The sequence below is a fragment of the Amia ocellicauda genome, chromosome 7 (genome assembly GCF_036373705.1).
Source record: "Amia ocellicauda isolate fAmiCal2 chromosome 7, fAmiCal2.hap1, whole genome shotgun sequence".
NCBI classification, from domain to species: Eukaryota; Metazoa; Chordata; class Actinopteri; order Amiiformes; family Amiidae; genus Amia; species Amia ocellicauda.
In genome coordinates this window covers 2,498,742-2,511,426 of record NC_089856.1, presented here as the reverse complement: position 1 = coordinate 2,511,426, position 12,685 = coordinate 2,498,742, and the positions used below count along the sequence as shown (strand labels likewise).

The following is a 12,685-nucleotide window of genomic DNA, read 5'->3' as shown; positions in this document are numbered from 1 at the left end:
GTGGAATTCCCTGCCTTTTCTTTTTTTCTTCCTGTGAGGTGAAGACCGACAAGACGCAACAAAAGGATCAGACCTGCAGCGCAAAGTCACAAAGCAGGGCGAGTCCCAGCTTTTCTTTTTCCACACATAGAGCTCCCACAATCACCAGCGCCGACCTGGCAGTAGCTGTTCTCAACCCCGATCGAAACCACCCCGACCGGACCCCCAACCCCACTGGCATCCCCCCCTCCGAGCTGACGTTCCCCTGGGTTCCCCTGCCCCTCCGGTGTCACAATAACATCCCATGCACGGCCGTTTTGTCGTCGTGTTTGTGCTGGACTAATCTACGCTCCGTGTGAGTCGCTTTCCGTGTGGTTCTCCGCAGCGTCCGGCCAATAACGGGGGGCTACCGGGGTTCTTCCCCGTTCAGAATTAAGCCCGGCACAAACTGAGCAGGCTGCAGCCAAAACAATGAGCCCAACCGCAGCTGGAATCTCGAGCTGGCAATCTCTGTCGACAAGATAACGCTCCCCAGGCTGGGGCTGGATATAGGGGCCTATCTCTCTCCCTGTGATGCTATCTCTGATCCTGACTCTTATCTGGGTCTGTAGAGGAGCTGGAAACCAAATGCCACTGGGGGAATTCGAGGTATTTTTAAACCATTCACTGTTTTTATCTTATTTCTTACATTTGTATTTGCACTTTTTTTGTTGGCTGATGGGGGGGGAGTGAAGTGACTGCAGTAGCCGTAGTGTGATTAACATCGCATTTTGTTTACCTTGCTGGGAGTAATGGGTGCCATCCTACAAACCACACAAACCACACACCGACATACTATCAAACTAAACAATCAGGAGCAGCAATACAGACACGATGGCCTAATCCGGCTTTAAGCCCTTCGTTGTGGAGCGAGGAAATCCGCGGGGTTTCGGCTCTTCTGTGCGGTAGACGAGGCCGGCGGTGACCTGGGAACAGCCCCCCCACCCCCTCTGTCTCCCTCTCTTCCTCTCTCTCTCCATCTGTCTTAACCTGTCCCAGAAAGAGAGGCCTCGTGTAATTGCATCCCTGCGGCACTGATTTGCTTCCAAAACTACGGGGTTTCGTCACAGATCAGGGTTTGTTTTCATTGCCCCGGCACAACAGATTAATAATAACTATAATAATGAAGGCTAGGATCAAACCCATCCCATCAACGCTGTCCTGCTCTGGTTAGTTAAATAAATATCCCATCCCACTCAGATCAGGACCGTTCTTGTTTACGGCCGTTTCCCACAGGAAACCTGTGGGCCAGCGCTGCAGTTTTCCCATTTTTAAACAGCACTGTACTGGGACAGAGATCATGGTGTACCATACCTCCCTGTCCACGCTCTACTGTGATCTGTGCCGAGTTACACTTAACAGTGTCGTGTTTCCATATCGTGGCAAACTTGTGCAAATGTCTCTTTACAGGAGACATGTTGGCGAATGCTTTGGGGGGCGTAGCTTTCTTTTCTAATGCTTCCAACCGATCAATACCATATTGACTGGATATTTACAGGGCATCTGAGACCGGGGTTTGTCGAGAAAATACCACGTTATCCTGTCCGACGACCACAGTTAAACCAGACGGGAGCCATTCTGGCAACGGAAAACGACAGGGAGACATCTCTCGAACGCACAGAGCAGGCGTGTGATGCGGCTCAGCCCTGGCCCTGGTGCGTTTCAGTTCATCTGCACGTCAACGAGGCCGCGGCGCTCGGACTGCAATCCCCAAAACACCGGCTCCAATTTCACACGCGCTGCACTGACGGCCGGGCTCCTGCTCTGCTCTGGGCTCGAGTTTCACATCTGAAAGGTTGACTTTAATAGCCCATTCGCCGCCCACCCCCCCCCCATAAGTCGAAGAGAGGACGTTAGCGCTTTCCTTGCTCAACGAGACGCACCGACACACAGACAATGCAGAGGATGCCGGGGGTGTGAGCGTACATCCTCCGGGCATGACACTTCTAGCTGTGTGTGATGTCTTTAACAAACAAACAAACAAACTACGGGGGGAAACCAAACAATCTTAAAAAGAGAGCATCGAGACCCTGCCCCCAAATGCTCACCAGGAGGGCAAATATATTCTGGGGCAACAGACACAAACAAACAAACAGACCCATACAATATAAAGTTCGATATTGGACCGCGAGAGCGCACAGGTTTGGGTTTTCTGTGCCGTAGAGGCGCAGCGAGGTCTGCATGGTGGCTGTTGGGCAGATCTGTGTCGGACGACCTATTTTCCCTCGTCTCGGGAGGGACCGGGCTGGATGTCGGTGTGTTCACGTGCGCCCCAGTCAGCGTGGGGAAATGTCAAAGCGCCCGGCTCGGCAACCCACAGAACCTACTGGCTGCGTACAGGGGGATTATATCGACCCTGGCAGAGTGGGAGGCATGAAAAACACCTGCTCCTGACACTTCGGGGCAGTAGAGGGGCAGACGGGGTGATCTCAGCGTCAGGTGCTTTGAGGGTCACCTGTCAGTCCGTGTCAAGTGTTGGTGTGGAATCCCCACACTGGTAAATACAACTTTTAACAGACACTGCAGCGGATCTGCAACATCAGTCAAGCAGAACGATAAGGGCAGGGGGAGAGGAACGAGAAAGAACAGGGAAAAGAAAAAAGGATGTATGTGCATTTAAACATACACACACACACATACACACACACATCTGTTTATATCTGAAGAAGTTACAGAGACACTGATGCACGGCTCAGACACAGCAGCCTTCAGCGCACATCACCAGCCCCCCCCGACGGTACATTTTCTCTGGATGAGAAGCTCGGATGTGATTTCAGAGCAGAGCGCTTAACTGGGTTGAGGGTGCGTGTGTGTGTGTGTGTGTGTGTGTGTGTGTAACATGCAACCGCCCTCACCTTCTCCAAACCCCCCCACCCCACCACGGAGAACACGGACAGCCAGAGAACACACACACACACACACACACAACACACACACACACACACACACACACAACACACACACACACACACACACACACTCTTCAATCGCACGCTGCAGTCCAACACCAAAAACCAAGACAATCCGCCGCTTCTCTGGAGATAAACTGACCAGGAGAAGTAAGCACGTCCCTTTAGACTGGAAGTCAGGTTCCAGAGAGAGCAGCGAGACACCGACCGACCAACGCCACAAAATCCTCGCTGCCTGGCTCGATCCGCACGCCCGTCTGGCCAGTGATGCCCGCACTGACACAGAGCTACACAAAACCCCACGACACCCCAGAGTCCCTTTTCCAATTCACAAACCTCCCCCAGCCTGAGAACTATTGCTCTGACATTCATCCACCCAACCATCCATCCACCCACCCAACCATCCATCCATCCACCCACCCAACCATCCATCCTACCACGAGCAGAGCAGTCCAAGCAGCAGAAATCTCAAGGTGGTCATTAAAGAGCCTTGCATTAGACTATACTACACTATACTACACTGCACTTACACTAAACTACACTGCACTGTACTGCACTACACTACGCTTCACTACACCCTACTGTACTACATTCCACTACACTACACTGTTCTACACTTCACAAGACCCTACTGTACTACACTATACCCCTACTACACTTTACTACACTGTACTATACCGTACTCAGAGAGCCCCCCGAGGTGAGACTGGCCAGAAGCAACAGCAGGCGGCGAGAGAGGAAGCACTGACCTAACTGACTTGGAGAGTTTGTGTCTCTTTATGTCCTCCTCGCTGAATGAGAAGTGCATGTCCGTGCCGGGCCGGGCTAGGATGGCTGGCAACCGCAGTAGCCCCGTGGCCGGGAACGCTTTGGAAGGCATGTAATCCTCAGACGCATTGGCAGCCCGAACGAAAGCCCCTCACTCTCTCTCCCTGCATGTGACGGCTGGCTGTCAGCGTGTCGGGCAGGGAAAAAAAACAGAAAAGGAAAAGCCCGAAACAAGTTGCGAGAGCGAGAGACGGAGAGTGAGTGTGTGTGAGAGAGAGAGAGAGAGAGAGAGAGAGAGCGACAGACAGACAGAGAGAGAGAGAGAGAGACACTACTTCCCATGGCTGTGTAATCGTCCACGCCTTCCACTGCCTCAAGGTGTTACAGGGGGAGAGACGCAAAACATGGAACCGGACGCCCCACACACACACACACACGCACACACACACGACGGGCTGAGGAACTGGCGCTGAGACGTGAGAACTTCAACTGAAGGAGGAGAAAAAGCCAAGGATGTGCGATGAAGATTCCAGGTCATACTCAGCTGAAGTGAGTAGGATATGGAGGGAGAGAAAGAGAGGGAGAGACAGAATGAGAGAGAGGGAGAGATTTCTGCTATTTCTCTGTGTTTGGGCCATGCTGGACGTCTGCTCAAATGTTCTCTGATGGTCAGAGAGGCCACAACCAGGGACGTGTGAAACGGATTGAGGTTTATCTCGACCTCACGGGAGGTTACACACTTTTGTTCGGGGGACTGAGATCTTTGTCACATGATTTCACACAAGACGAGGTACAACGGGTGTTGAGATTACATTATTTTCCTTCTGTTGAAAAAGAGCACTTCTTCTGAGCAGGTGGTGGTGTGTGTGTTGTGTGTGTGGCTTAGTGTGTGATTGCGTGTGAGTGTGAGTGTGTTTGTGTGGTTATGTGAGTAATATAGTGTGTGTGTGTGGTTTAGTGTGTGATAGTGTGTGTGTGTGTGTGTGTGTGTGTGTGTGTGTGTGTGTGTGTGTCTGCATGTGTGTGTGCATGTGTAGTGGAGTGCGAGTCTGTGAGTATAAGTGTAACTATGCTGCTGGTGTGTTTGTGTGTATCTGTGTGTGTGTGTGTGTGTGTGTGTGTGTGTGTCTGTCTGTCTCCAGGTTTTCCCTGCAGCTCGGCTCTGAGAGTGCTGGTGTGTGTGTTGTGGAGCGCGAGTCTGACAGTACCAGTTTAACTATGCTGGTGTGTGTGTGTGTGTGTACGTGTATGTATGTGTAACTATGCTGGTGTGTATGTGTGTGTGCGTGTATGTATGTGTAACTATGCTTGTGTGTGTGCGTGTGTGTGTCTGTGTCTCCGGGTTTTCCCTGCAGCTCGGCTCTTAGAGCGCTGTGTGTGAGAGCGCCACCCCCCCGCAGTGACATCACTGCTGCTCTCCGCTTTCACACAGGGGAGGGGCGGGCGGCAGCAGCTGTCAGTCCCTGCAGACACAGCAGCCTAATCTGAGCCTAACGCACTCATGACAGTGTGTGTGTGCGTGTGTGTGTGTGTGTGTGTGTGAATGTCAGTGTGAGTGTGTGTGTGTCTGAGAGTGTGTAACTGTGTGTGTGTGTTAGTATATGTGTGTCTGTGTGTGTGTGTAAGTGAGTGAGTGAGTGAGTGTGTAATTGTGTGAGTGCGTGAGTGTGTGTGTGTTAGTATGTGTGTGTGTGTGTGTGTGTGTGTAAGTGAGTGAGTGTGTTAGGATGTGTGTGTGTGTGTGTGTTAGTATGTGTGTCTGTGTGTGCGCTCATGTGCGTGAGCGTGCGCCTGTGTTGAGCCAGAAAAGTTGTGAAGTGGGAGAAGTCAAGTACAGCTCTTCACCCCGGGCCCTGATCTTCAAATTCCCGGTCCTTCGCCCTCACAGAAGATGGACACAACACCGGGCATGAAAGGGAGTGGGCTCAAACACCCTCCCCACCGCTCGGAAGGAGAGTCGCACAGGAGAACCCACTGACGCTCCACACGCGTTCAAGAGCATCTGGACGTCTTTCATGTGCGTCGGGCTGATCCTGCGTCCGACACACTGAGCATCTGGGCTACGGCTGCCTGCCCTTCCTCTCCTCCCCTCCTCTCTGCCTGCTCCCCTTCACACAGCACAGCCTCCCTGCCTTACATAACACACACACGCACACACACACGCACACACACACGCACACCCCCGAGTGGCCTGCCTGGCTGACGTCTCGGCCCCATTGACGCGAGTGTGACTTTGGCGCAGGGTGCCCTGGCTCTGCTACACAACAGCCTCCACTTCAGGCGACACTCTGGAGCTCTCTGTCCCTGCTGCTGCCCCCCAGCCCCCGGTCTCCCACGCACCACACAGCCCTGTGCTACTCCGCCCGGCTGAGCTCGGCACACCGGACTGCGGGTCGCTTCCAGCTGGCGTCCACACAGTTATTTGTTATTTTATTATTATTAATTATCTCCACGAGGCCCTCTCTGATTTTGGGGCGGAGCAGAACAACCCGTGGGATAAACCCCTTCCCCCCAAATAAACTGCCTGTAAGGTTTTCTTCTCTTGGAATGAAGTGTATCCATCCAGAAAATAAAGTCATAGAGTGTCTTCTTCTTCTCTGTTCGAAGGACACAACCACACAGAACAGTCCCGCTAAACGGCCACACAACTCGGCGCTGTAGTCTGCGGTGAACACAGCAACTTGCGCAACAGTGCCAACGCCCGGGTGTGCAGCTCAGGGGAGGTTTTCACGGCAGGGTCTAATATAACAGCCGTAATGTCAATATGATATGCAATATGACAGATAACCTGCAATCAGTGCTGCTTTACAAGCCTCTGTCAGTGTCATTTTCTAAAGATCGGACAGGTTTAAGTCTTGATTAGCCTAATTAAGCAAGCCAATTAAGGGCGATCTGGGTCTAGGTGTTTGTGCCCAATGCCCTCAAAATCACAGACTTTAACCACACAGAACCGCGTTTCCGAGTCGTTATAGATAGGTGTTTTAAAGGTGACCTATAAACGCAGCCGGATTGGGGGGTCTCGAGCCCCGCCTCAGAGCTGCAGTACAGCGCCCCCACCCAGCACTGTGCACCGGTCACCCCCCTATTGAAGTTATCAGGGAACGGTTGTGCCGGAGTGACGCGTCACCGGCTGTTATCTGCCACGCCGAGGGCAGGGGAGATAGGGAGGAACCGACGCGAGATCTCAGCCTCTCTTTCTTCCTACGGTCTGAAGTCCGGCAACCGCCCGTGTTTGTTCCAGTCCGGCGATAGCGAGCGCGGCGCTGGGGCAACGCGTCGCGAGGGACGCTGTGCCGAATACAGATCGATGGGACTCGCCCCCTCAGCGCCGCCTCCATTTCTCCCCCCCCAGCCCCACAGAAACTTCCAGAGACTTCAAACCAGGCGGTGCCGTGATGATGGGAGAGGAGCATCATGGGTAAACGCACAAAAACACAACACAAGGGAAACAGCAGAACGAGAAACAGCCCCACACTGCCTTTTCAAGCTGCCCCAAAAGTCGACTGCTTGTCAATGGAAAGGGTGAGGGGGTCCGAGTGTGCGATTCGAGGGACACACAGGGCGTCGGTGAGGTCCGGGTCCTGGGGCCGAATGTCGCATGTTCTACTGGACTGGCATGGCGGACGCTCGGACGGGGCCGCTGAAAGAGTTAAAGTTTTGCGGGAAGCAGGCCCTCTTTTCTTTTCTTCTTTTCCTTCTCTATTCCCCTCTCTCTCTCCCTCTCTTTCCCGAGAGCTGCTGTGATGAGTAAGGCTGCTCTATTAATAACTCGCTCTGTCTCTTTTCTTTCTCAATGCTTCACTGGTCACAGGCTCTGTGATGTCACTCTGTGCCCGCGCTTGGGAGGAACCCAAAAGGAGAGGAAACTAATTTGAGAGAGAGAGGAGAGAAAGAAAAGGAGGGATGAAAATAAATAAAAGGGCTAGAAAAACAGCAGGGATGCCAAAAAAAAGGCCAAGACTCACACGATTACCCTGCATGCCCCACACTTCGCCGGATCAGTGAAAATATGATCTAATGCGCTACAGCGAGTCTGACACCTTGAAAGTGCTGGACCGGGCCTGTGCGGCGCTGATCGATCCGTTTCAGCAGCCAGAGACGGAGCGCCATCTGCGCTATCGACCCGAGGCCCGAGAGAACGGAAACCGAGACTTTGATACGTGCATGTCTGTCTGAAACAGGACAGCGCCAGAAGTACGGAAGTGGGGCGGTCTGTGTATCCAGAGGCCTGGCATATTAAAATGAGCAGCCTTGACATGGTGAGCTGCACAACACTGAGCAGAAGAGGGAGCAGGCACCAACACCAATGGCGCAGATTTTAACGCAGTGAGAGGGAAAACATCAGAAATCAGACGCCCTTAAGTGTTCTCCCACTGTGGCAATACACTGACTCTACAGGTCTCCCATCGGTACTAACAAACGAGCACAAAGCGCTGGTGGTGTTCAGATATTGCTGTGACTCGGCACCAGCCACATCAGTCGAGCACAGAGAAAGTGTGCCATCTAGTGGGTCCCTGTACAAACTGCACTTTTCACAGCACAGAAAGGAGAATGACAATCTAACTGCAGTTGGAGTTCGTATAGCACAGTTTCTCAGAAAGGTGAATATGAGAAAGACCTAGGAGTCTATGTGGACTCCTCACTTTCTCCATCCAAACAGTGTGTGAAGCAATAAAAAAGGCAAACAGAGTGTTAGGGTATATTGTCAAAAGTGTAGAATTGAGCACAAGGGCAGTGATGTTCAGACTGTACAATGCACTAGTTAGAGCTCATCTGGATACTGTGGACAGTTCTGGGCTCCACACTTCAAGAAAGATATGCTCTAGAGGAGCTCCAGCCTGGAACCCGCGTCCGTGTCCGTCCCGTCCCCACTGGGGAGGAGTGCCCGGGCCCGGGCCTCCTGCTGACTGAGCGCTGGGAGCTGGGAGCCTTTCCTCTAGGCTCTAGGCATTGAAGACAGAAAACAGGAGACACTTCTTCACACAGAGAGGCGTCACAATCTGAACAAACTCCCCAGCGATGTGGCTGGAGAGACAATTTGGGAACATTCAAAAACAGACTGGATAGGATCCTTGATCACTTAGTTATTAATGGACACCAAACGAGCACGATGGGGCGAATGGTCTCCTCTCGACTGGACACTGTCTTATGTTCTTATGTATTTTAACGTCCGTTTCTTTGGTGACCTTCTCACTGCCATCAGGTTGTTTCGGTGGACTGGCAGCTGCCGGTGACCCTGAACGGCACAGCGCTTATGAAGCCGAGGGTTTATGCCACAATCGATTTACTGTGCGTGGGGCTTTGGCAGTGTTTACTGTGGGGCGGTGCGGGGGGGGCGGGGCTGTACGTCAGTCATCTAAGCACATTAAAGACAGAGAGGCTCGACCGCCAGCTGTAGCATCTCGGACACGACTCCTCTGTGGACATGCCTGGGAGACCCCTTTGCTACACACGACACAGACCCCCGTGTCTGAGCCCCCGACACCAGGAGAACGAGGTACCTGCTGCCACAGGCATGTTCCTCCCACAACAACATTCACTCCACCACCACGCAATCAATGCAATCAATTCCTGTCTTCCAAGTGGACGTCTTCCTGGATTGCGGTATCAGGAGAAAATGAGGATGAGGGAGGGGGAGAGAGAAAGGACAAGGGAGAGAGAGGGGAGAGGAAAGAGAGGATGAGGGAGAGAGGAGAGGAAAAAGAGGATGAGGGCGAGAGAGAGGGGAGAGGGAATAAAGAGAGGATGAGGGAGAGGGAGAGAGAAGGGGAGGGTGCGGTACCTGCGTCTGTGCACGGTGTTGACGGGCCGGAGCGCGGCTCTGGGGGAGCCCCTGCCGGGAAGGCTGCGGACGCGGCACACGGGCCTCTGGATGGCGAGGCGCAGCGTCCTGTGGTTCGGGGGGGAACACATGGCACAGCAGACTGGCACCGTGCCCCCGGACCCCTCGCATCGCCAAGGCCACACCCCCGTCCTGCTGCGCTCCCCTGACCCTGTCTTTTTTCTCTCTTTCTCCGGTTGTCTCTGTTAGCCTGTCTTGTTTTTCTCCCTGCCTTCTCTCTTTCGTCCTTCTCTCTTGTCGTCTTCAGATCTTGTTTTTGTCCTTTTTTATTATCTTCTCTCAGTTTTTCTTGTTTGCTCAGCCTTTCTTGCCCTTTTTTTGGCCCAGTGAAAAATCCCATAAAAGAAAAAAAGTATCCCGCCCAGTTTCACTTCAGGCTATTTCCCAGTCGTCCTCTCCCTTTCTCGACCCCATTCTCTCCTCTGTTTCCCCCTCCTTTCTTTTCCCAGCCTTACGTGACTCCCCACTTAGCCCTGAGCTCTTCTCCGACTCGGGCGCCCTTAGTGTCGGCAGAGTGTGGGGAGCGAGTGCGCGGTCGGCAGGGACTGCGTGCCGGTCGGTGCGTGTTCAAGTGAGCGGCTGTGCACTGAGCTCTCCCCCAGCCTAGACCTTAATGAGGGGCAGCGACACACGCACACGCACACGCCACAGGACCAGGGAGAGGAAAGGGCAGAGGAGAATCCTTTAATACACTAAGCACGCCGCCTTCCCCCCACACTCACACACTCTCCACCCCCGGCACCTGACAGGGGATAAGCAGTAACAAGATTGAGAGGGCCGGGCCGCGCTTCAGACCCACACATGAAGGGAATCCTCTTTGCTGGGACGCTCTAATCTTCTGCGGATACGGCGCAGCTCAAGGTCTTATGGCATCGGTGAGCTCTGCCCAATCCCCGGCCCCCCGAGGACGCCCGGTCTCCGCCGCTCCGACCGAATGCTCGATCGCTCTTAGCCACGGACAGCGGACGTGTCTGGGTTCGGGACTGGTCCGCGCGGGACTTGGCGTTTGACCCTCGTGTGTGTGTGTGTGTGTGTGTGTGTGTGTGTGTTACCTGGGCCCTAAATGAGGATCACACATGTTTCTGTAACGGGAAGAATTCAGTGAACCGGTCCACCTGCAAGCTCGACTCGCCCCCGGTGTGTCACTTTGGAAAAACACAAACCCTCTGCCGTTGAGCTGCGGTTCTGCAGAGCTGCTTTGCTCGATCAAAGACGTCATCTAAATGAATTTATAGGATCCGCAGTTTCCTTCGTGCCGGACCAGCGGCAGGTTTGCGTTCACCACACACAGCAAACTGCGATGCACTTAAGTGGTCTGGAGTGAAGATTTGTGTCCTATTCAATTTGCACTGGAGGTAATCCCGAGCTACAGCGCTCTGCAGTAACGGACACCAATAAACCTGCCTGAACACAACATGCTGATGAAGACTCTTTCAGATCATCTCTGAGCTCCTGCTCCAATCCCAGTGCCCTGTCGCCACACTAACCATTGTGTCATCTGACCTCCTGCAGATCTCAAACTAGAGTTGTTTTAGGTACCGAAAGAAAATTTAAAAATTAAGAAAACAGTTACGCTATCAAGTGTGAACTATAAGGCTGCAATCAAGGAACCCTGACTAACAACTGTTTATGACTGATGCAAAAGGCAGATTGATTACATAAAAAACAGCAACAGCCACATGCCTCTCCCAGGCTGGTCACTACAACAGTGCTGTGAACTCTCCTGAAACAAGAACGCTGACAGGGACAGAGACACAGGGACAGGGACAGGGACATAGAGACAGGGACAGGGACAGGGACATAGAGACAGGGACAGGGACAGAGACAGAGAGACAGGGACAGGGACAAAGTCTGGGCAAGATGGTCATCGACATGGTGAGCAGAGACACCGGCCCACACAGACACACAGGGAGAGAGACAGGGAAGAAGACGGAGCCTGGCGTTCAAGGGCTGTCCCTGTCTCTGCCCCTGTCTCTCTCCCTGTCTCTCTCCCTATTTTCCCAGCAGGGCACAGTTACACGGAGATCATGAACTCTCCAGCGTGTTCCTCCTATGTCCTGTGACACACTTTGCCCTTCATCACAGAGCTGTCATGCCGTGCCTCTCCCCCAGACACCAGATACACACACACGTCCAGGTCGCACCTCCCTGCACTGCCACAGAGCTGACTTGTCGGCCAGACAATCCGCCAAGTCCTCACTCTGATTTGCAGCAGATAAAAACCCCCAGTACCAGCCAATGTCTCCCCCCAGCCCGCTCCACTGGAGGGATAACCTCGCTGCCCCCGTCACGAGGAGCAGACTTTCCATGCCGCGGCTGCGCTGTGCTGCGTCAGAGTGATGTGACATAGATCAGCCCGAGAACTGCACCTCATTGTCATTGTTGTTACTGTGGGGTTCTTTACAGTTTCCTGTTTGAACACATCAATCACCGCGTCCTACGCCAGTGCAAACGAGTGAAAATAATATTAGCAAAGTACTTCTTCACTTTCTTTACCCAAACAAACGCTTTACGCACTGCTTAACTAGCCCCCGACGCCCCCGTCTTTTTAATAATCACACCCTCAGCAAAGCACAGCCCAGGGACAGATGAGCAAATGAAGCTACAAAACTGTCCGTTAATGAAATACAAGCGAATTAAAAGGGGAGAAGTGCTTAATGAAGAGTTTTGGTTTGTGGTGATCCTACCGTGTGGCACACTGGTGGGGTTGAGGGGAGCGGGGGGTTCCATATTCAACAAGCTGACAAGGCCATCTGGAATGGTTTTGGGTGGGTAGCATAGGGTAATTGGGATAAAAATAGAAGGAAAGCACCCATCCTTCCAGGGAATCATGGGAAATAACTTGTCCGTGTGTCTGCACTACAGCAGGTCCACTCCCCCTTTGACTTACCTGAAAGACAAAAGAGGGACAGGAAGAGCCGGGGGTCAGATTTGCATGGGGCACAGACAGACAGACAGACAGACAGACACAGAAAGAGAGAAACAGAGAGAGAGAGAGAGAGAGAGAGAGAGAGACAGACAGACAGACAGACAGACAGACAGACAGACAGACAGAGACATTGTGTGGCCCTTGCATCACGGTCGGAGAACAGAAACATGCAAATTACACATCAAACACCTAAACAACTGACTCCCTCGACAACCCCCG

At 52.9% G+C, this 12,685-nt stretch overlaps 1 protein-coding gene across 2 annotated transcripts in view; it reads right to left on the bottom strand.

Moving 5' to 3' along the window:
* The window catches only part of pde4a (phosphodiesterase 4A, cAMP-specific), a 51,057-nt gene extending 47,032 nt beyond the window's left edge, over positions 1 to 4,025 (bottom strand). For both annotated transcript variants that reach the window (XM_066707875.1, XM_066707877.1), the window contains exon 1: positions 3,677 to 4,025. In XM_066707875.1, coding sequence (XP_066563972.1) covers positions 3,677 to 3,807 — 131 coding nt within the window. In that variant the 5' untranslated portion in view covers positions 3,808 to 4,025. The remainder of the gene's footprint in view (positions 1 to 3,676) is intronic.
* Positions 4,026 to 12,685: the final 8,660 nt, after the last annotated feature.